The sequence below is a fragment of the Scomber scombrus genome, chromosome 2, assembly GCF_963691925.1.
Source record: "Scomber scombrus chromosome 2, fScoSco1.1, whole genome shotgun sequence".
NCBI lineage: Eukaryota > Metazoa > Chordata > Actinopteri > Scombriformes > Scombridae > Scomber > Scomber scombrus.
The window spans coordinates 36,731,105-36,756,111 of record NC_084971.1 but is presented as its reverse complement, the minus strand read 5'-3'; the positions used below and the strand labels follow the sequence as shown (position 1 = coordinate 36,756,111).

The 25,007-nt window shown below is 43.0% G+C and overlaps 1 protein-coding gene across 1 annotated transcript in view; it reads right to left on the bottom strand.

The window, feature by feature from the left end:
* The window catches only part of LOC133999159 (NACHT, LRR and PYD domains-containing protein 3-like), a 68,847-nt gene extending 45,245 nt beyond the window's left edge, over positions 1–23,602 (bottom strand). The window contains exons 1-9 of the mRNA XM_062438341.1: positions 23,542–23,602; positions 22,710–22,925; positions 22,248–22,364; positions 21,164–21,274; positions 20,099–20,177; positions 19,679–19,907; positions 12,225–12,237; positions 5,758–5,782; positions 1,806–3,568 (exon numbers count right to left, since the gene is read on the bottom strand). Of these exons, the coding sequence (XP_062294325.1) occupies positions 1,806–3,568; positions 5,758–5,782; positions 12,225–12,237; positions 19,679–19,907; positions 20,099–20,177; positions 21,164–21,274; positions 22,248–22,364; positions 22,710–22,798 (2,426 nt within the window). The 5' untranslated portion in view covers positions 22,799–22,925; positions 23,542–23,602. The remainder of the gene's footprint in view (positions 1–1,805; positions 3,569–5,757; positions 5,783–12,224; positions 12,238–19,678; positions 19,908–20,098; positions 20,178–21,163; positions 21,275–22,247; positions 22,365–22,709; positions 22,926–23,541) is intronic.
* Between the last annotated feature and the right edge of the window lie 1,405 nt (positions 23,603–25,007).

Below are 25,007 nucleotides of genomic sequence, written 5' to 3'. Positions count from 1 at the left end.
CGGCCGGGATGAGAATCAGCACCTCCAAATCCGAGTCCATGGTCCTCAGCCGGAAAAGGGTGGAGTGCACCCTTCGGGTCGGGGATGAGATCCTGCCCCAAGTGGAGGAGTTCAAGTACCTCGGGATCTTGTTCACGAGTGAGGGAAGGATGGAGCGGGAGATCGACAGGCGGATCGGTGCGGCGTCTGCAGTAATGCGGGCTCTGCACAGATCCGTCGTGGTGAAGAGAGAGCTGAGCCGAAAGGCGAAGCTCTCGATTTACCAGTCGATCTTCGTTCCTACCCTCACCTATGGTCATGAGCTTTGGGTAGTGACCGAAAGAACGAGATCGCGGGTACAAGCGGCCGAAATGAGCTTCCTCCGTAGGGTGGCTGGGCTCTCCCTTAGAGATAGGGTGAGAAGCTCGGCCATCCGGGAGGAGCTCGGAGTAGACCCGCTGCTCCTCCGCGTTGAGAAGAGCCAGATGAGGTGGCTCGGGCATCTAGTTAGGATGCCTCCCGGACGCCTCCCGGGTGAGGTGTTCAGGGCACGTCCCACCGGTAGGAGACCCCGGGGAAGACCCAGGACACGCTGGAGAGACTATGTCTCTCGGCTGGCCTGGGAACGCCTCGGGATCCCCCGGGAAGAGCTGGACGAAGTGGCTGGGGAGAGGGAAGTCTGGGTTTCCCTGCTTAGGCTGCTGCCCCCGCGACCCGACCCCGGATAAGCGGAAAGAAGATGGATGGATGGATGGATGCAGTTAATAAAAGAGGTAAAAATTCTTTTTTATTTTTGTACTTACATACATTTCAGAGACTTTACTCTGTACTCTATTACTTTTACTTCAGAGTTGAATCAGTACTTCTACTTTAGTACAGAATGAGAAGACTTTCGCCACCTCTGATATTACAACACATCGGCTCAGAAGGTACAGAAAATATGTTTAGTATAAGAACTCATCATGTAAACTAGAAACTGGGGAAAACAAAATATTACTTTATAAACATAATCATAAAAACTGACCTGAGAGTTTCCAGTCCGCAGTGTGGACTCTCCAGTCCAGCAGAAAGCTGCTTCACTCCTGAATCCTGCAGGTTGTTGTTACTCAGGTCCAGATCTCTCAGACTAGAGGACTGGGAGCTGAGAACTGAGGACAGAGCTGCACAGCTTCTCTCTGAGAGGTTACAGTCACCCAGCCTGGAGAAGAATTTTAATAAGTTAATTCACAGATCCAATATATAAAGACAATAAATGCTTGGTGGGTAAACTTTGACAGACAGTTGAATCCTGACCTGAGAGTTCCCAGTCCACAGTGTGGACTCTCCAGTCCAGCAGAAAGCTGCTTCACTCCTGAATCCTGCAGGTTGTTGTTACTCAGGTCCAGATCTCTCAGACTAGAGGACTGGGAGCTGAGAACTGAGGACAGAGCTGCACAGCTTCTCTCTGAGAGGTTACAGTCACCCAGCCTGGAGAAGAATTTTAATAAGTTAATTCACAGATCCAATATATAAAGACAATAAATGCTTGGTGGGTAAACTTTGACAGACAGTTGAATCCTGACCTGAGAGTTCCCAGTCCACAGTGTGGACTCTCCAGTCCAGCAGAAAGCTGCTTTACTCCTGAATCCTGCAGGTTGTTGTTACTCAGGTCCAGATCTCTCAGACTACAGGACTGGGAGCTGAGAACTGAGGACAGAGCTGCCCAGCTTCTCTCTGAGAGGTTACAGTCAGTCAACCTGGAGAAGAATCAGCAGAACAAAAGAAAAAATTGTAAATATGAGCAAAGATGAAACTACATTAATCTGGATAGTTCTGTGTGCACCTACAGAGCTTTGTTGGAGGCTTTGACCACTGGCAGCAGCCTCAGAAGAGCCTCCTCTGAAGCAGAGTATTTCTTCAGGTCAAACACGTCCAGATCTTCTTCTGATGACAGTAAGATGAAGACCAGAGCTGACCACTGAGCAGGAGACAGTTTATCTGTGGAGAGACTTCCTGATCTCAGGTACTGTTGGATCTCCTCCACTAGAGAACGATCATTCAGTTCATTCAGACAGTGGAACAGATTGATGCTTCTCTCTGCAGACAGATTCTTACTGATCTTCTTCTTGATGTACTCGACTGTTTTCAGATTTTTCTGTGAGCTACTTCCTGTCTGTGTCAGCAGACCTCGTAGGAGAGTCTGATTGGTCTGCAGTGAAAGACCCAGGAGGAAGCGGAGGAACAAGTCCAGGTGTCCATTTGGACTCTTTAAGGCTTCGTCCACAGCACTCTGGTAGAAACGTGTTGGTTTGTTTTTCATCACTTTAGACAACCTGGATGTTGTTTGTTCTTCTTCCAGCAGATTAACTCCAGACTTGATGAATGTCAGATGGACATGAAGAGCAGCCAGAAACTCCTGAAGGCTCAGATGGACGAAGCAGAACACCTTGTCCTGGTACAGCCCTCTCTCCTCTTTAAAGACCTGTGTGAACATTCCTGAGTACACTGAGGCTGCTGTGATATCGATGCCACACTCTGTCAGGTCTGATTCATAGAAGATCAGGTTGCCTTTCTGCAGCTGCTCAAAAGCCAGTTTTCCCAGAGACTCAATCATCTTCCTGCTCTTTTTATTGCAGTGTGGATCTGTCTCAGCTCCTCCATCATACTTGATGTTCTTCAGTTTGGACTGAACCACCAGGAAGTGGATGTACATCTCAGTCAGGGTCTTGGGCAGCTCTCCTCCCTCTCTGCTTTTCAACACATCCTCCAGAACTGTAGCAGTGATCCAGCAGAAGACTGGGATGTGGCACATGATGTGGAGGCTTCGTGATGTCTTGATGTGGGAGATGATGGTGCTGGCCTGCTCCTCATCTCTGAATCTCTTCCTGAAGTACTCCTCCTTCTGTGGGTCAGTGAACCCTCTGACCTCTGTCACCATGCCAACACACTCAGGAGGGATCTGATTGGCTGCTGCAGGTCGTGTGGTTATCCAGAGGCGAGCAGAGGGAAGCAGTTTCCCCCTGATGAGGTTTGTCAGCAGCACATCCACTGAGGTGGACTCTGTAACATCAGTCAGGATCTCAGTGTTGTGGAAGTCCAGAGGAAGTCGACACTCATCCAGACCGTCAAAGATGAACACAACCTGGAACTCTTCAAACCTGCAGATTCCTGCTTCTTTGGTTTCAGTAAAGAAATGATGAACAAGTTCCACCAAGCTGTACTTTTTCTCTTTCAGCACATTCAGCTCTCTGAAAGTGAATGGAAATGTGAAGTGTATGTCCTGGTTGGCTTTGTCTTCAGCCCAGTCCAGAGTGAACTTCTGTGTTAAGACTGTTTTCCCAATGCCAGCCACTCCCTTTGTCATCACTGTTCTGATTGGTTCATCTCTTCCAGGTGAGGCTTTAAAGATGTCTTCTTGTCTGATTGTTGTTTCTGGTCTGTCTGGTTTCCTGGATGCTGTTTCAATCTGTCTGATCTCATGTTCATCATTGACCTCTGCAGTCCCTCCCTCTGTGATGTAGAGCGGTGTGTAGATCTGATTCAGAAGGGTTGGGTTTCCTGCTTTAGCGATCCCCTCAAACAGACACTGGAACTTCTTCTGCAGGTTAGACTTGAGTTTACGTCGACACTTTGCAGCACGAGTTCCTGAATGAACAAACAACAAATGAAATCAGTGAGTGGATCCTACAGAAAGTCTAGAAATCTGAACATGTAAGTGTGTCTGTGTAGTTTTTCCTCCTCCATCAGTTTTATTCAGCTCATCAGTGGAGGACAAACAGCCTCTGATCTGATGCAGATGTGTGCAGCATATTTACAGCAGAGTTTAAAATATAAACCTCTCCCATGTTGCCTCCATTTCCTCTCCATCATGTTAAATCAGTTAAAATCCTCTTACTGCTCTGCAGACAGTCAGCCAGCTCCTCCTGCTTCATTCTCCTCAGGAATTGCAGTGTGATCTTCAGAAATGCCTCTCTGCTGCTCCTCCTCTGCTCTTCCTCCTCACCGTCCAACACCTCCTCATCCTCACTCTGACTCTCTAAGCATTCTGGGTCATCTGGACTCAGACCCCTCTGGACTCTCTTCAGCTCATTCTTCACAAAAGTGACGATGTTCTCCTCCAGCAGCTGGAACAGAAAGATAAAGTGAACATTTCATTTAAACTGGTAGAACACAACATGTGATTCATGTGTCAGTCTGAAGGCCTGCTGGTCTAAACAGAGCAGCATGGACACTGTTAGGACCTGAATGCTACTTTAGTATTTTATCTGTGGTTGATGGAGTTAATAGTAAAAGATGTGTTTGTACATGTACACACCATAAATATGGAGTCCAGCTGTGTTTGATGCTGCTGTGCAGACTGATCACTGGGAACCTCTGAGCTCTGCTGCTGAACTCTGTGGACAAAACATCACGTTTAAGGACATTTAATGACTCAAATCTGCACTCAGCTCTCTGCTGCTGCATCCTGATATGAATAAAGAAGTGAAAAAAGCATGTAGTTAACACCAAAGAACTGCTGCCCAGCTTCACTGAGTCTCTGCTGTCCAGTGCCTCCACAGACACCCAAACCACCTCAGCTGGCTCCATGTGAAGGAGCAGCGGCTCTACTCCTAGCCTCTCCCAGATGTCTGAACTCCTGATCCCTCTCTGCTTGGATCCAGCATCTCATTGTTTGACTGACTGCTAAACTGAGAGCTTCACCTTCAGGCTCAGCTCTTTCTTCACCAGGACGGTCATCACTGCTGATGCTGCACCCATCCACCTGTCAATCTCTCGCTCCATCTTATCCCAAACAGCCAACCAACCATTTTTCAATTCTTACCTTCCATCAGCAGGTTGTCCATCTTTAAATGTAATAATACGAGGCATAGACCAGTCACTCTTCATGGACACACAGCTGGGTTCAGGAGAGTCTGCTCTCTGCTGCTGCATCCTGATACAAACAAACAACAAATCAAAGAGTTTAAAAAGATGAATGTTGAGCAGACTGTCAGCAGCTGAAGTTTTAGAAGCAGAATGAAAATCAGTAAGAAGACAGTGGATGAGAAACGTTCTCCTGTTCATCAAAATGTCATCTGATGAAAGATGCTGTCTCATCTTAGTTGATTAGTTGACTAATCAGTGGTTGAGCTCTTTGTTAACTCACAAAGTTAGTAGTTCATTCTGAGTTATTGTGACTTATTATTCAGTAGTTGAGTGTCAGATGTGACAGTGAGTGTGAATAATGATGGAGGAGTGATGTGAGTGGAGAACAGTGATGGACAGTTAGAGATCCTCATCTCACCTCTGAGCTTTGGTCTGGCTGTCATGTTCCCCACACAGAGAGCTTTTAGAGGGAGGGACTCCCTCCTCTCTGTCCTCACACTGATCCATAGCAGAGAAACAGCTGCTGGGAGAGCTGCACTCACTCACTACAACATGGAAGATGTTCAGCTGCTCAGTTCACATCCAGTCACAGAGACTTTGGAGCTTTAGAAACATGACATCTCATTCATCAGAACTGAGTGAATGAGAAAAGTCAGTTTGATCAGTTAATTAACATTTTAAATGATGAAGAGCAGCAACACAAACATCAGTCTTCATCATGTAGTTTGTCCTACAGTCACCTGCGTACTAAACTACTGATTTAATTATCTCTGTGACGTTAATAGTGTCAAGTTGTGAAATAACTTTATTACAGTAAAAGTTCTGCATTCAAAACGTGTAACAGTAAACATTTCATCAGTTTAATGTAATTAAATATCAGAAAGTCTTTAGCTGTTTGCTGTCAGAGGAAAACCTCCATTAACATGATGATACATTTAACATCTGCTCCCTGTATACTCTGTAGTATAGACTACTCCATAGTATACAGTATATAGACTACTATATAGTACACAACTGAGTATTTATAATATTATTATAGAAAGACCAAACTGACTAAATGTTGGACTGAGAGAAAAAGGAAAAAGTACAAATGCGTCTGAGTCTGTTCTGGATCAAAGTTGATTTCCACTCAGTCCTGGACTAATCAGAGTCAGCTGTTAACTGAGCTGAGCTCCTCTCAACACTAACAGCAGCTTCACTTTCTGCTTTTTACACTTTTTACTGTCAAATAACTGAAAACTGTCACTTACCCAAGCTTCACACGGAGAAAATATCTGCGTCACAGCTGAGAGAGAAAAGTTAAACAACTGCTGCAACCAGGAAATGAACAGAGAGAAAAATACCTGCCAGGTGTTGCGTCATAGAACAAGTTCAACTAGTTTCTAGATCCTGGAAATGAGTTCAGGTTTGGATTTAATCTGATCTGAAAAAAACTCAAAGTGACTCTGAACTAAAAACATTCAGCAGGCTTCATATTATTACTACTAACAGTACTGGAAGAAGTACTCTGATACTTTACTGCAGTAAAACTACTAATATACTAATGTACAAATACTCCATTACAAGTAAAAGTACTGCATGAAAAGTACTGCAGTATTATGAGTGATGTAGTATGCAGTATTACAGTAAAAGTACTGCAGTATTATGAGCGATGTAGTATGCAGTATTACAGTAAAAGTACTGCAGTATTATGAGCGATGTAGTATGCAGTATTACAGTAAAAGTACTGCAGTATTATGAGCGATGTTGTATGCAGTATTACAGTAAAAGTACTGCAGTATTATGAGCTTGATGTATTTTGGGTGTTTTCAGTGAACTGTAAACTTAACAATATAAAAAAGAAGAAAATCATATTTTTTCTTCTTGAACATAAACTTGTCATAGACGAGCAAAGTTAGGTTGAAGAGTTACTGCAGCGTCTTCTATGAGAAAACTTATATTTATAGTAAAGAGGAAATATAACTGAAATATAACTTCTGAATAGATTTGAGGCTCATTTGCTGAATTTCTGGAGGGACTGTATGGGCGGAGGTGGAACAGTTTACAAGCAAACCAGTGTCATTACCAGCGATGCTCTGTGTACCACTACTGTGTAGCAAAAAAGCCAGACAGTCAACCCCACAGTAAATGGTTCACTGAAGATATGGTCCCAGTTCAGGTCCAGTTTTAAACACAAACAGACGCTTTCTTTGTTACCTATTGTATCAAATGGGCTATTTCCACCTTCAATGATGGACCCTTCAAATTGTGGTTTAGGAAGGGACTACGGTGTGTTAGGGACCTTTTTCATGAAAACAATTTTGTATCTTTTGAGCACATTGTGGGGGAACATGGCATACCTAGATCTCACTTCTTTAGATATCTGCAAGTACGCATTCTAGTCCAGAAACACTTTGCCTCCTTCCCATCTCCCCCAGTAGGTGGCTGGATTGAGGAACTTTTAGAATGGGATCCTCTGGAACGTGGAATCGTATCTAGATTATATAGCACCATTCAAAGAGTGGCTTCTCCTTCTTTGAACCATCTCAGGGAACAGTGGAGTGAAGATTTTGGGGCCGATATTTCAGACGAAGACCATGTGGTCTTCCTCAGTCGCCTCACGTGAAAGGACGTCCCGTTTGGGTGGACTGCAGATTGCCAGGAGGCGTTTGAGTTCCTGCGGGACCGTCTCTGTGCAGAACCTATAATGGGGCACCCAGACTTCACCCACCGTTTCACTCTCTACACTGACGCGTCACAGGTGGCTGTGGGGGCAGTACTGGCGCAAGACGCTGACGGTCTGGAGAAATGGTGGCTTACACTAGTCACTCCCTCACGGCAGCCGAACGACGGTGGTCTACATATGACAGGGAGTTGTTGGCGATAGTGTGGGCTGTTCGTCATTTCAGACACTACTTGGGTCTTCGCCCATTCACCATTGTTACAGATCACTGGCCTTTGTCGGGCCTACAATGGCTCCCCATTGATAATGACAGAACGGGGTGTCACAGCCGCTGGGCCCTGGAACTGGACCCATATGATTGGCTAATTGTGCACAAAAGTGGGGCTCAACACACTAACGCAGATGCTCTTTCTCGCAGACCCGAACTCAGTGCAGAGCTAGTGGACGGTGATACCTCTGATGCTACCCACACTCTTGTGCACACAGGTACCCAGACAGTTATGGACAATGACCCCAGCATCGTGTGAGCTGCAGAGACTCCCGCCCGGTATGTTTTAGTTGTTGAGGACTTTAAGTTCGTTAACCTGTATGCCATCTCTGATCAGAATGCCACCACAGTTGCTGAGTGTCTCTTTTAGAGTTATATTTTGGAACATGGTGTGATGGAAACACTGCACGCGGATATGGGGAGACAGTTCGAATCTGAGGTGGTGAAACATTTATGCCCATACCACCCCATACAATCTGAAATCGGATGGTATGGTGGAGAGATTTAATAGGACACTTATCGATCAGATGGCTAAAACGCTCCTTTCGTGCGAGGGGGAGTGGGACTCTTTCCTGTCGCAGGTTGCTTTTGCTTACAATACCTGTGTACACTCAAGCACCGGGTTCATTTGTATTGTTCATATATTATTTGTAGTCCGTTTGGGGAGGAGCCACCTCTTCAGACCGTCTACTATGACAGACTACGGCGCTACAATCTGCCTGTGGCTTTTCCCTTGGGGGGCCCTAGAACCCTCCTCTCCCCTTCCCCACCTTCTGCACTGGAAGGGAATGCTGTTGCGCCTGGTAGCCCTGCAGGCATGTTCCCCTCTGGCGAAGACAATGACTTTGTTCTTGAACCAGGTTCTGGTTCTGATGATTCCTCTGCAAGGGCACTTGCCCCTCCTAAGATCTCCCGGGTGGGTAGGTCATCGCGACCCCCTGTCCGCTTTAGGGATTATGTGTTGGAATAACTGTTTTATACATGCTCATGTTTTCTGATTCCATGTGTTTTATGGGAAGTAGCGTGTCTGTTGTGTAATTGTTGTTATGCCTTCCTGTGGGATTTGCTGCTATGTTTTTTGTTTTTCTTGTACTTATTATTATTATATATTGCCTGTTGGTTGTGGGTTACCCAGTGTAGATATATGCTATAACTTGTCAAATGCTAAAATATCAGATAATGTGATTTAGTACTGTATTGTTTGTTTCAATGGTTAAATGTGGTACAATGTATAACAGTGAAAACATGATGTGTGTCATAAGGAGAGGAATACACCCAAGACATGTGAAGAGCATGGGAACCAGTATCACACGGAGGTGTGATTGGAAGGGGGTGACTGTATTAACATAGTCCTGAGCCTCCATCTGTTGATCAGCTGGTAACAACAGGGTCAGAAAACATATGGATTCGTTTGTATGGGTAACTTTTAACCTTTTGTTGGACAAATGGAACGAACCCTTGAAAGACCCCCCGCATAATTTCTGGAGATTCTGTAGGGGTCAACACGGGAATCACACCTTACCCCACCTGTAAGGGATTTTCACAGGGAGGTCACAGATCCTGGAGTCAGAAGATGAAGGATGAAGCCAGACCTACGGCCCAGCGGGAGACGGCACAACTCACATCTCAATTTGAATTCTGTTTTTGTGTTTAAGAAGGTCAGGGAAAGAGATAGGAGTCAGAAATTTACGAACGCTGACAGAAATTCTGTTGAATGTTAGGGAGAGTAAATTGACCCGGAGCTCTGTATATGCTTTATACAATTACTGTTAAATAAATAGCGTGTTGAGACCGAATATTCTTCTCCTATTTTTTCATCAAAACGAACACGTGGACTGAGCTCACACATAGAGAAAGATTTAGCAAGTAGAATAGCTCAGACCGCAACAATTGGTGACCCTTGACTGTGATGAAAAGGGAGAGATGACGGAGCACGGAAAAGAATTGGAAAAACAGCAGACAACTCACGTTTTAGTGACAACAAGTGGCCACAAATACAAGGTAAGCAGACGCCTGTTTTTTTCGAAGTTCTGCAATTGGATATACCAAATTTAGTGTTGTCATTATACTGCAAGTGTCTTAGTAAAAGTAAATGTATAAAGCATAAAATATTTTTAAGGGGTTTGAGGCCCATGGATTCTTAAGTTCCATAAATTCTAAAGTTGGGTTAGAGGCCCTTGGACTTACTTTAAGTTCCATAAATTCTAAATTTGGGTTAGAGGCCCTTGGACTTACTTTAAGTTTCATAAATTCTAAATTTGGGTTAGAGGCCCTTGGACTTACTTTAAGTTCCATAAATTCTAAATTTGGGTTAGAGGCCCTTGGACTTAGTTTAAGTTCCATAAATTCTAAATTTGGGTTAGAGGCCCTTGGACTTACTTTAAGTTCCATAAATTCTAAATTTGGGTTAGAGGCCCTTGGACTTACTTTAAGTTCCATAAATTCTAATCATTGGCAAAGCGTGTGGGTTTGAACACCCGTGAGGTTAAATCCTGACGAAAGCAGGACATACACGCACTGAATTAAAAGAGGGTGGGTTTAAAGTCCGTTGGGTATTTATTTCTCATAAAAGCGACGCTCTCTATGTATCATTTTCAGTTGTATGAGAATGAATGTGATATGTGTTTAAACTGATAGGATTAGGATTTGTATTGTGCAGTGAAATATAAAATCTTTTTTAGTTGGTGGGATCCCTGCTCATGTAATCTCCTGTGTGGTATTGACAGACTAGTTTAAACGTAGGCCTAGAGAGTAGCTGCAGTTATATATTAAATGTGCACACTAAGTATACTATACACACGCGTTATATAATTTTTTTTCTTTATATGATTATTATATTAATAACATCTTGTGTGTGAAATTTGCGAGAGGATAAAGGGATCTCTAGCTGATTTTTATGACACAAGTTAAAACATTCTTGTTATAGTATCATTTGTTTTGGTGTAACTCAAATTCAGTGTCTAGTACTGTAAGTACTAAGGGGTGTGTTGCTCGGAACCAAGGTGTCGTTCAAACCCCCTGGCTGAAGTGTGTTACTCAGAGGCAGTATGTGCTTGATAAGATCAGAGTGACTGTGAACTTTTTTGTATGCTGTCTCCTTGTTGTACAGCAATATTTGTTTAATCTTCAACCAAGCAGTGTTGTGTATTATTCCCTTTTTATGTTTACTGTTTTAGACAATTTCCAAGTTATTACTTGAAGGTTTGCACCAAAATGCCACAATCTGTTGTCTGTTTCAAGGAACGATTTTCATCTTGTGATCAGGGCAGCTACATTAGGTAACTGGGGAAACCTCTATCTCATCCTAGTGGGTGTGATGTTAAGAGATGCCTGTGATTTTCCTCTCCCTGAAACAGGACACAGTACGTGCATTTCACTTTTGGTGGATCATAGAGATTTCATTGATGTGAAAATTCTGTGGAAATTGTATTTTGTTACTTTTCCACATTTTAAAAGTGCATAGGTGTGGTTTAAGGCACACACTGATTATGGTTGAAGTTTTGTTTGTCTGTTTGTGTTTTTGTAAGCTTAGAAAGGGAGAAAAGATTATTTCCGGGTCCGTTCGGTGTAAAAAAGCCGATAAAAAGTGTTTAGTGAGCGGAAAACTCACTCTTTTTGTTTCTTGTGGATTGTTGTTGTTGTGTTATTGTTAAAAGTTTGTGTGCTGTTTTGCTGGAAGTGTGTAAAGATAAGGCAGATCACACATGCGTGTGATCCAGCTGAGTGCTTGTGCCCCCCCCCTTCCTTATATGTGTGGGTGAAATGAGTGTTAGGTGTTGTATGTAAAAAAAAAAAAAAATAAAAAATAAAAAAGGGGGGAATTCTCAAGATTTCTGGTTTAATCTATCACTAGTAATAGTGTCTTTAATCCTGATTGAAAAGTTTTAATTTTACTATTGGTTTCCGGTTATTCTTTTTTAGTTTTTAACAGAAGACTGTTTCATTGAAGAACAATTATTTGGGGACATTGCAGGATTATTTTCATTAGGAAATTAATATAGTTCACTGATATGAATTGCATCCTGGATAAAATGCCTCCCCCCACTGAGGGAGGGGGAACATGGATGACTAAGTTTTGTCAATACACATTAGGCCATAAACTAGCACTGGGAGACTGGAGAGCATCATTGGGGAAACAATTGAGTTTTTGGGAAATTAAACAGATCGAAAATACTGCAGGGACGAAGACTCTACCCAATTCAGAGGCGTTTGCTCCACATGCTACAGAAATAAGGGGTGCTATGAGTGAAAGATTTCCAATTCCACACGGGGCAATGCACTCACTCACTTTCCATTTGAAAGAGGGTGAGGACATGTCTGCTTTTCTGATAAGGTGTAAAAGTGCATGGACTGACACAGTAGGGAGTCATCCAGGGTCAGGCTTGTTACAGACTACATTGTTTAGAAAAACCAGCATGACAGAAATGGCAAAAGCCGTTAAAGAAGCTATCCCTGGTTGCTCCACAGAACAATGGGAACAACCCTTGATACACCACATGGGAAGACACAGGACAGATGAAGATAAGCAGAATATATTGGCAGCTCAAGTACAGCGGTTGACATTACAATTAAAAGACGCTAAGAAAAAGTTAAACGATGCAAAGAAACACTGTTTCGTATGCGGCCAACCAGGGCACTGGAGAAGGGAGTGCACGCTGTGGGAAACCCAAGGGAGACAAGCGCACGCAGACACCCTGTTTTCCCAACCAAGCATACCCCAACAAAGAGGGATAACTACAAGCCTACGCTTCCCCCGCAGACCCCCTCCACGCAACCCTGCATTATGATAGAGAAAGTAACAAGCTTTAACAACATGCATTTTTATCAAGAGTTAGAAGGAACAAACTGGAGCATTTTCTCGAGCAGTATTCGTGTAAAAAAAAAAGAAAAAAAAAAAAGGTGTGGTTGCTGTGGTTGAACTTATAAAAATGGAATGGTATGAGCGTTCCTGATTAAAAGGTTAGCAGAGACCAAAACAGCAAGAAATCAGGAAACAGACTTAGACAAGCCATACTATGCTCAACTAATAGCTCTGGTTTAAGCTTTTTTTTTTTTCAAAACAGATTGGAGCTGTAACCCCCAGAGTCAATGTCCCATCAACCACAGACTGTCCAAGAAGGACTTGAGCACAGATAACACAAGGAGAAGCAAAATGGAGAATTATTAACACATTTTTCTTTTTAGCAGCCTGCGGACAATATTCTGGTAGAAGTGATACCTGTTCAAGGATGAAATGTGAAATGTTTAGTGGTCTCATGTTTTATGAGACCAAAATGGGGAGTTGTAGATATATGCTATAACTTGTCAAATGCTAAAATATCAGATAATGTGATTTAGTACTGTATTGTTTGTTTCAATGGTTAAATGTGGTACAATGTATAACAGTGAAAACATGATGTGTGTCATAAGGAGAGGAATACACCCAAGACATGTGAAGAGCATGGGAACCAGTATCACACGGAGGTGTGATTTAGAAGGGGGTGACTGTATTAACATAGTCCTGAGCCTCCATCTGTTGATCAGCTGGTAACAACAGGGTCAGAAAACATATGGATTCGTTTGTATGGGTAACTTTTAACCTTTTGTTGGGCAATGGGAACGAACCCTTGAAAGACCCCCCGCAGAATTTCTGGAGATTCTGTAGGGGTCAACACGGGAATCACACCTTACCACCTGTAAGGGATTTTCACAGGGAGGTCACAGATCCTGGAGTCAGAAGATGAAGGATGAAGCCAGACCTACGGCCCAGCGGGAGACGGCACAACTCACATCTCAATTTGCATTCTGTTTTTCTATTTAAGAAGGTCAGGGAAAGAGATAGGAGTCAGAAATGTACGAACGCTGACAGAAACGCTGTTGAATGTTAGGGAGAGTAAATTGACCCGGAGCTCTGTATATGCTTTATACAATTACTGTTAAATAAATAGCGTGTTGAGACCGAATATTCTTCTCCTATTTTTTCATCAAAACGAACACGTGGACTGAGCTCACACATAGAGAAAGATTTAGCAAGTAGAATAGCTCAGACCGCAACAATTCATTAATTCACTTTATTAAAGACTGATCTTTAGATTATCTCACAACACTCGAACAGTAGCGGACATCTTTTCATGTTTGGTTAAATGAAATGAAACCAGTTAAACATCTCACTGACATTATCACACTTTTACATTCGGGGACAAAATGAAATAAAAGTTCTACAGTTTCATTCTCAGGATGTCAGATATTCTTTTTGAGGGTATAAAATTCTTGATATTTATGGTTTAATATCTTTAAAATATGTAATTAATATGTAATATGTTGTAATGTACAAAAATAGTAGATTACAGTAGAGACTCGTCAGGTGTTCATCAGGCTGTTTAAAGTTTAACGTTAGCTAGCGGAGGCGTCTCTCTTGTTGCTATGGTAACCTGTGATTGAAGGAAGTGTGTTTGGACCCTGCGGAGCTCCACCAGGAAACAAGAGACTCCATTAAAGTTTGATTTATTTCTGAAGGTTCAACTTTAACCTCTTGCCTCCTCATATGGGGACGACATTAAACTTCACTCTTCTGAACTTTGACCTGTTGTCCTCGTTCATAAACACCTCTTTGTGCCACCTAGTGGTAAAAAAAGAACATTATACATTAATCAGTGTAGAAACCAGATGGCTTCTTGACCAAATCAATCAGCTGATCCCCAGATAAAAGTGGAGCAGGTACAAAACCTGATCACATGTTATGGTTCAAACTTGTTGATTTATGTTTAATAATGTTTATTTGATATAAATTTGACTCATTTTAGCAACAAGCTAATCAGGACGTTGGGACTTTATTATCATTGATGTAAATGTGAGGAAATAAATCGTTTTATACACTGATGAATTAATTGTGTTACAGTAAAATAATCATTGGATCCTGACAGTAACAACAGCAGAGTCAACTGAGACTAATCAATGAATCATGTAGAAGGAAAAATAACTGAGTGTTTGATTTCAGCAGCTGATCTTCAGTCAGCAGAGTTTCTGTCCACAGGAGAAACTCTCCCTCCTACAGAGACACAGAGAGACTCTCCCTCCTACAGAGACACAGAGAAACTCTCCCTCCTACAGAGACACAGAGAAACTCTCCCTCCTACAGAGACACAGAGAGACTCTCCCTCCTATAGAGGACACAGAGAGACTGAACCAGACCAGACTCTAAACCCAGCATACAGAGGTTCAGTGAATGTGGTGTTGAAGGTGTGGAGGTGGATCAGTGAGTCAGAGGAGACTCTGTAGAAGGACAGAGTGCCAGCAGGACAGTCCACATACACTGCTACTCTGTTAGAGGAGGAGGAGGAGGAGGAGGAGGAGGAGGAGGAGGAGGAGGAGGAGGAGGAGGAGGATTTTTGTCTGTAATTGTGATAGACAGAGTAACCATCATCATCAGAGCAGTTCAGTCTCCAGGACTGATCATTCCATCCAAACAAACAGTCATAACTGCCTCCTTTCCTTCTGATTCTTCTGTAACTCACTGATATATTAACGTTTCCTCTCCACTTGACCTCCCAGAAACAACGACCAGTCAGAACATTTCTACACAGCAGCTGATCCCAGTAATCAAATCTGTCTGGATGATCATGATATGACTGATGCCCCACACGTGTCACCTTCCTGTTGTTATCAGACAGTTTGAGGTTTCTGCTCATTGTGTTTGGATCCAGTTCCAGTTCACAGGCATCTGATGGAGAGAACGAGACACAATACAGCTGCAGTTTATCATCTGTTGATTTATGAACTACTTTACTGAAACCATTCAAACTTAAAGCGTCTCCATGACGACTGTGTTGGCCTCATACCAGCAGACAGAAGCAGGTGTGCACGCAGTCACACAGCCTGATAACAAAGGCTGCATCTCAACTCTCTTATTTCATATTTCCTCCTCCATCCTGGCCTGAACAGGAAGTTGTTCTGCTCCTCCATTTAACGTTCGTCCCAAGTCTTTCTACAGTATTTCTGCTCTAAGGAAACGTGAGAGCAGCCTTCACTCAGAGTAAGTGGACCTTTAACAGTTCAGTTAGAACATGAACAGTCAACATGACAGTGATATGTAAGATAATTTCGTGATAACTACACTTATGTAATCTTAAAAGTAGGAGTCTGAGAACAGAAGCAGTACAGTCAGCCAGCTGGGAGTTTATTGAAGAAACGGTAAACACGACTTTCATCAACCGAGACTATCGTAAACAGCTGACGCTTTGTCCGTCTTCTAGTGTGTCGGCATGGTTTGGCACGTAGGCGTTCTTGTGGTCTGGCCAGTAATTGGAGTGACCACCACGTAGACCAGATTGATTGCTTCTAAGAATAAGACTGTTTCACAATACTGTTTTGATACATCCTTTTAAGGCTGTGGACATGTGGCTACAGCCTGTTCATGTCCACACTTATGTAAGGACTGACCTTTGTGGTCACTGTCGTCTCGAATATGCCCTTATATGCCCCTACAATATTCAGTAATATTCATGTTTTCTCATCAAGTTTGGTGTAAAGTGAAGGTCTTTGCACATCAAGTCTGTTATAAACACATTTTAGTCCAAATGCTCCAAACAGCTGAAGTCAGTATGAATGAATGAACTTTATCTGCAGGAGAGACATGAGGGACATTTTGGAGCAGGTAGCGCCACCATGTGGACATTTATAAAACATTTCTCTTTGAACTCCTGAACTGTGACGAACAGAAGGAAATTTCTGTTTCATGGATTCATTGGTTCAAGATAAATGTCAGTTTAGGCCACGCCCATTTCTGCTAAAACACATTTTCCATCATTTTGAACTTTTTTCACTTCTTTTACATATTTCAACCAGTTTTTCTCAAAGTTCTCATGATTCAAACTGAAAACACACTCACACTTCCTCACACCAGGTTTCAGTCTCTGCAGTCCACCATGGTCCATCCTGGAGGAAGAGACAAAGACACAATCAGCTTCATACACCTTCACTCATATCCACCATTAAACATTAACCAGAGTCCCTCAGTTTGTCAGAGTGTCTGTCCATCTGTCTATACCTGAGAGTGTCCATCTGTCCATACCTGAGAGTGTCCACCTGTCCGTCCATTCCTGAGAGTGTCCACCTGTCTGTCCATACCTGAGAGTGTCCATTTGTCCATACCTGAGAGTGTCCACCTGTCTGTCCATACCTGAGAGTGTCCACCTGTCTGTCCATACCTCAGAGTGTCCACCTGTCTGTTCATACCTGAGAGTGTCCATCTGTCTGTCCATACCTCAGAGTGTCCACCTGTCTGTCCATACCTGAGAGTGTCCATCTGTCTGTCCATACCTCAGAGTGTCCACCTGTCTGTCCATACCTGAGAGTGTCCACCTGTCTGTCCATACCTGAGAGTGTCCAGTCTCCAGTGTGGATCCTTCAGTCCATCAGACAGAAGCTTCTCTCCTGAGTCTCCTGGATGATTGTAGCTCAGGTCCAGCTCTCTCAGATGGGAGGGGTTGGAGCTCAGAGCTGAGGCCAGAGAAGCACAGCCTTCCTCTGTGATCAGACATCCTGACAGTCTGAACACACACAACAGTTCATCTGATGAGCTTAAAAACATTCTCAACTCAGTAAACAGGATGTTGTCCTTCAGGCCTTTATGTTCACACTCAGCGCCCCCTGCTGTATGTTTAGGTTAGTAGGAGAGGGTTAGGGTTACCACCTGTTGCTGCTGGAGGCTGAATTGCTGAAGCTCAGAGTTTAATGTGATGCCATTCTGTTTTAACTGTGGCAGAAGAAATGTCTTTAACGACAATATTGTTTGACAACATTTCTGAACAGAAAGAAGATTTAATAGAAATGTAATGATGTTTATGGTATACACATTGAGTCTTCATTAAAGATTAAATGACAGAAACACATATTCTGACTCACATGTTGGTGTGAAAGGAATTGTACTTACTGTATACTTGATATTACACAGATGAGGGAAGTAACAAAGTAAATGTAGTTTACTTTTATTGGTTACTGTACTCAAGTAGTATACTCTTCCTCCCTCCATCTGAACACAGATATCTGGACTTTCTACTCCTCACATTGTCAAACAGGCTCGTTACTTGTTTCAACCTCAGTGACTTTATGAAAAGAAGACATGACGTGTAAATGAACTATAGGATACATCTTTTTATTGTTCTTTTTTTCCCTGGTAAGATGCCCCAACCCCCGGGTGACTGCTCATATCTAAATGTGGTACTGAAGGAAAGTCCAACAACGTGCAGGCAGAGCAGGAAGACTGCTGTCATAGACTCACTGAAAGACTCACTCTACACTGCTCCATTATAACACCTTAATCAAATCTCATTAACACTGACAGCCCAAATATAATATATATATATATATATACTTTAGACCACCTGGATGTTGTTTGTTGTTCTGCCAGCAGATTGACTCCAGACTTGATGATTGTCAGATGGACATGAAGAGCAGCCAGAAACTCCTGAATGCTCAGATGGACGAAGCAGAACACCTTGTCCTGGTACAGCCCTCTCTCCTCTTTAAAGACCTGTGTGAACACTCCTGAGTACACTGAGGCTGCTCTGATATCGATGCCACACTCTGTCAGGTCTGATTCATAGAAGATCAGGTTGCCTTTCTGCAGCTGCTCAAAAGCCAGTTTTCCCAGAGACTCAATCATCTTCCTGCTCTTTTTATTCCAGTGTGGATCTGTCTCAGCTCCTCCATCATACTTGACATTCTTCAGTTTGGACTGAACCACCAGGAAGTGGATGTACATCTCAGTCAGGGTCTTGGGCAGCTTTCCTCCCTTTCTGCTTTTCAACACATCCTCCAGAACTGTAGCAGTGATCCAGCAGAAGACTGGGATGTGGCACATGATGTGGAGGCTTCGTGATGTCTTGATGTGGGAGATGATGGTGCTGGCCTGCTCCTCATCTATGAATCTCTTCCTGAAGTACTCCTCCTTCTGTGGGTCAGTGAACCCTCTGACCTCTGTCACCATGCCGACACACTCAGGAGGGATCTGATTGGCTGCTGCAGGTCGTGTGGTTATCCAGAGGCGAGCAGAGGGAAGCAGTTTCCCCCTGATGAGGTTTGTCAGCAGCACATCCACTGAGGTGGACTCTGTAACATCAGTCAGGATCTCAGTGTTGTGGAAGTCCAGAGGAAGGCGACACTCATCCAGACCGTCAAAGATGAACACAACCTGGAACTCTTCAAACCTGCAGATTCCTGCTTCTTTGGTTTCAGTAAAGAAGTGATGAACAAGTTCCACCAAGCTGTACTTTTTTCTCTTTCAGCACATTCAGCTCTCTGAAAGTGAATGGAAATGTGAAGTGTATGTCCTGGTTGGCTTTGTCTTCAGCCCAGTCCAGAGTGAACTTCTGTGTTAAGACTGTTTTCCCAATGCCAGCCACTCCCTTTGTCATCACTGTTCTGATTGGTTCATCTCTTCCAGGTGAGGCTTTAAAGATGTCTTCTTGTCTGATTGTTGTTTCTGGTCTGTGTGGTTTCCTGGATGCTGTTTCAATCTGTCTGATCTCATGTTCATCATTGACCTCTGCAGTCCCTCCCTCTGTGATGTAGAGCGGTGTGTAGATCTGATTCAAAAGGGTTGGGTTTCCTGCTTTAGCGATCCCCTCAAACAGACACTGGAACTTCTTCTGCAGGTTAGACTTGAGTTTACGTCGACACTTTGCAGCACGAGATCCTGAATGAACAAACAACAAATGAAATCAGTGAGTGGATCCTACAGAAAGTCTAGAAATCTGAACATGTAAGTATGTCTGTGTAGTTTTTCCTCCTCCATCAGTTTTATTCAGCTCATCAGTGGAGGACAAACAGCCTCTGATCTGATGCAGATGTGTGCAGCATATTTACAGCCGAGTTTGAAATATAAACCTCTCCCATGTTGCCTCCATTTCCTCTCCATCATGTTAAATCAGTTAAAGTCCTCTTACTGCTCTGCAGACGCTCAGCCAGCTCCTCCTGCTTCATTCTCCTCAGGAAGTGCACTGTGATCTTCAGAAATGCCTCTCTGTTGCTCCTCCTCTGCTCTTCCTCCTCACCGTCCAACACCTCCTCATCCTCACTCTGACTCTCTAAGCATTCTGGGTCATCTGGACTCAGACCCCTCTGGACTCTCTTCAGCTCATTCTTCACAAAAGTGACGATGTTCTCCTCCAGCAGCTGGAACAGAAAGATAAAGTGAACATTTCATTTAAACTGGTAGAACACAACATGTGATTCATGTGTCAGTCTGAAGGCCTGCTGGTCTAAACAGAGCAGCATGGACACTGTTAGGACCTGAATGCTACTTTAGTATTTCATCTGTGGTTGATGGAGTTAATAGTAAAAGGTGTGTTTGTACATGTACACACCATAAATATGGAGTCCAGCTGTGTTTGATGCTGCTGTGCAGACTGATCACTGGGAACCTCTGAGCTCTGCTGCTGAACTCTGTGGAGAAAACATCACGTTTAAGGACATTTAATGACTCAAATCTGCACTCAGCTTATTAAAGATGTTCTGTCATGATGACTAAATTAACTCATGTAAATGCTGCTCTGATTACTGGATGTTAAATTCTTACCTTCCATCAGCAGGTTGTCCATCTTTAAACACAGGAGGATGACCCATAGACCAGTCACTCTTCATGGACACACAGCTGGGTTCAGGAGAGTCAGCTCTCTGCTGCTGCATCCTGATATGAATAAAGAAGTGAAAAAAAGCATGAAGTTAATACCAAAGAACTGCTGTCCAGCTTCACTGAGTCTCTGCTTGCCAGCTTCACTGAGTCTTTGCTGCCTCCACAGACATCCAGCCAGCTCCCAAAACATCAGCCCCCCTGCTGAGGTCCTCCTGTCTCTTGGTTTCCTTTCTACGTGGTTTTGTTGACACCTTGGTCCCCAAAGTTTCTGTCCTGAGCATCTCTTTCAGCCTCCAGGGTGGTCCTGTCCATCTGTCCTGCCTTCTTTCTCCTCTTTGTTTTCTCCCTCCTGACCAGCCTGGGGGACATTTGGGAGCTGTCCCCTGAGGGGCGACTGTCTTGATTCCTGTTGAAGCTCTGTTTGTGTTGTCCTGTCTGTTTCTGTCCCTGCCTTCAGTTTCAAACCCACCTGCTCACCTGCTGCCACTGTGTAATTCCCTCATCAGCTCCTCACTACATATACTGCTCTCACTCATTTTCTTTCATTCTAGACACTAGATTGTGATGCTGTTCCTGTCTGTTTCTGTTCCTCTTGTTACCTGTTCCTGCTGGTTTCAACCTTATTTGAACTGCTTTCCCTTTATGGTCTGTAAGCCTGTCTGTTGGTTTCTGAGCATTAAAGCTGTTTCCATTGAACCTGTCTGTGGTGTTTGTGCCTGGTTCACCTGCTCCGCCTCACATAACACAGGAGGTTTATTCAGCCCAAACAGCCAACCAACCATTTTTAACTTCTTACCTTCCATCAGCAGGTTGTCCATCTTTAAAATTAATAGGATGACCCATAGACCCGTCACTCTTCATGGACACACAGCTGGGTTCAGGAGAGTCTTCTCTCTGCTGCTGCATCCTGATATGAATAAAATAATCCTGATAAAAAAAACATGAAGTTAACACTAAAGAACTGCTGCTCAGTGCCTCCACTACACCCAACCAGGCCAGAAGATCCTGACAAGGAGCCCTAACCACCTCAGCTGGCTCCATGTGAAGGAGCAGCGGCTCTACTCCTAGCCTCCCCCAGATGTCTGAACTCCTGACCGTATGTCTAAGGCTGAGCCCAGACACTCTCTGCTTGGATCCAGCATCTCATTGTTTGGGTCACTACCCAAAACTGGTGAGTAGAGGTGAGGGTTGGGACGTAGACTGACTGCTACACTGAGAGCTTCACCTTCAGGCTGATGCTGCACCGATCCGCCTGTCAACCTCACTTGTGAACAAGACCCAGAGATACTTAAATTCCTCTGCTTGGGGCAGTGACCGCCCCTCCCCCCAACCCTGAGGGGGCAGTCCACCTTGTTCCAGCAGAGCAACATGGCCTCAGATGTGGAGGTGCTGACTCTCATCCCGACCGCTTCACATGTAGAGACCAACAGAACAACATCAACCACAGAAAGCAGAGAGGTGGTTCCGAGGTGCCCAAACTGGAGTCTCTCCTCCCCCGGCTGCACCTTGAGACTCTGTCCATGAAGATCACCAACAGGATCAGAGACCAGGGACAGCCCTGATGGAGCCCAACACCCACTGAGACTAGGTCTGACTTACTGCAGAGAATGTGAACACAGCTCTCACAGCGGTTGTATAGGGACCCAATGGCTCGCAGCAGAGACCCTGGTACCCCAAACTCCCACAACTCCTCCCACAAGGGGGGGTCACGGTCCTAAGCCTTCTCCAAGTCCACAAAGCACATGTAGACTGGATGTGTGAACTCCCATGACCCCTCCAGGATCCCTGCAGAGCTGGTCCACTGTTCCACGGCCAGAATCCACATCGCTCCTCCTGAGTCAGAGGTTCGACAATCGGCCAACCATTTTTTAAATTCTTACCTTCCATCAGCAAGTTGTCCATCTTTAAATGTCATAGGATGACCCATAGACCGATCACTCTTCATGGACACACAGCTGGGTTCAGGAGAGTCTGCTCTCTGCTGCTGCATCCTGATACTAATGAACAACAAATCAAAGAGTTTAAAAAGATGAATGTTGAGCAGACTGTCAGCAGCTGAAGTTTTAGAAGCAGAATGAAAATCAGTAAGAAGACAGTGGATGAGAAACGTTCTCCTGTTCATCAAAATGTCATCTGATGAAAGATGCTGTCTCATCTTAGTTGATTAGTTGACTAATCAGTGGTTGAGCTCTTTGTTAACTCACAAAGTTAGTAGTTCATTCTGAGTTATTGTGACTTATTATTCAGTAGTTGAGTGTCAGATGTGACAGTGAGTGTGAATAATGATGGAGGAGTGATGTGAGTGGAGAACAGTGATGGACAGTTAGAGATCCTCATCTCACCTCTGAGCTTTGGTCTGGCTGTCATGTTCCCCACACAGAGAGCTTTTAGAGGGAGGGACTCCCTCCTCTCTGTCCTCACACTGATCCATAGCAGAGAAACAGCTGCTGGGAGAGCTGCACTCACTCACTACAACATGGAAGATGTTCAGCTGCTCAGTTCACATCCAGTCACAGAGACTTTGGAGCTTTAGAAACATGACACCTCATTCATCAGAACTGAGTGAATGAGAAAAGTCAGTTTGATCAGTTAATTAACATTTTAAATGATGAAGAGCAGCAACACAAACATCAGTCTTCATCATGTAGTTTGTCCTACAGTCACCTGCGTACTAAACTACTGATTTAATTATCTCTGTGACGTTAATAGTGTCAAGTTGTGAAATAACTTTATTACAGTAAAAGTTCTGCATTCAAAACGTGTAACAGTAAACATTTCATCAGTTTAATGTAATTAAATATCAGAAAGTCTTCAGCTGTTTGCTGTCAGAGGAAAACCTCCATTAACATGATGATACATTTAACATCTGCTCCCTGTATACTCTGTAGTATAGACTACTCCATAGTATACAGTATATAGACTACTATATAGTACACAACTGAGTATTTATAATATTATTATAGAAAGACCAAACTGACTAAATGTTGGACTGAGAGAAAAAGGAAAAAGTACAAATGCGTCTGAGTCTGTTCTGGATCAAAGTTGATTTCCACTCAGTCCTGGACTAATCAGAGTCAGCTGTTAACTGAGCTGAGCTCCTCTCAACACTAACAGCAGCTTCACTTTCTGCTTTTTACACTTTTTACTGTCAAATAACTGAAAACTGTCACTTACCCAAGCTTCACACAGAGAAAATATCTGCGTCACAGCTGAGAGAGAAAATTTAAACAACTGCTGCAACCAGGAAATGAACAGAGAGAAAAATACCTGCCAGGTGCTGCGTCATAGAACAAGTTCAACTAGTTTCTAGATCCTGGAAATGAGTTCAGGTTTGGATTTAATCTGATCAGAAAAAAACTCAAAGTGACTCTGAACTAAAGACATTCAGCAGGCTTCATATTATTACTACTAACAGTACTGGAAGAAGTACTCTGATACTTTACTGCAGTAAAACTACTAATATACTAATGTACAAATACTCCATTACAAGTAAAAGTACTGCATTAAAAGTACTGCAGTATTATGAGTGATGTAGTATGCAGTATTATGAGTGATGTAGTATGCAGTATAACAGTAAAAGTACTGCAGTATTATGAGCGATGTAGTATGCAGTATTACAGTAAAAGTACTGCAGTATTATGAGCGATGTAGTATGCAGTATTACAGTAAAAGTACTGCAGTATTATGAGTGATGTAGTATGCAGTATTACAGTAAAAGTACTGCAGTATTATGAGTGATGTAGTATGCAGTATTATGAGTGATGTAGTATGCAGTATTACAGTAAAAGTACTGCAGTATTATGAGTGATGTAGTATGCAGTATAACAGTAAAAGTACTGCAGTATTATGAGTGATGTAGTATGCAGTATTACAGTAAAAGTACTGCAGTATTATGAGTGATGTAGTATGCAGTATTACAGTAAAAGTACTGCAGTATTATGAGCGATGTAGTATGCAGTATTATGAGTGATGTAGTATGCAGTATTACAGTAAAAGTACTGCAGTATTATGAGTGATGTAGTATGCAGTATAACAGTAAAAGTACTGCAGTATTATGAGTGATGTAGTATGCAGTATTACAGTAAAAGTACTGCAGTATTATGAGTGATGTAGTATGCAGTATTACAGTAAAAGTACTGCAGTATTATGAGCGATGTAGTATGCAGTATTACAGTAAAAGTACTGCAGTATTATGAGTGATGTAGTATGCAGTATAACAGTAAAAGTACTGCAGTATTATGAGCGATGTAGTATGCAGTATTACAGTAAAAGTACTGCAGTATTATGAGTGATGTAGTATGCAGTATTACAGTAAAAGTACTGCAGTATTATGAGTGATGTAGTATGCAGTATTACAGTAAAAGTACTGCAGTATTATAGTGATGTAGTATGCAGTATTACAGTAAAAGTACTGCAGTATTATAGTGATGTAGTATGCAGTATTACAGTAAAAGTACTGCAGTATTATGAACTTGATGTATTTTGGGTGTTTTCAGTGAACTGTAAACTTAACATTATAAAAAAGAAGAAAATCATATTTTGTCTTCTTGAACATAAACTTGTCATAGACGAGCAAAGTTAGGTTGAAGAGTTACTGCAGCGTCTTCTATGAAAAAAACTTATATTTATAGTAAAGAGGA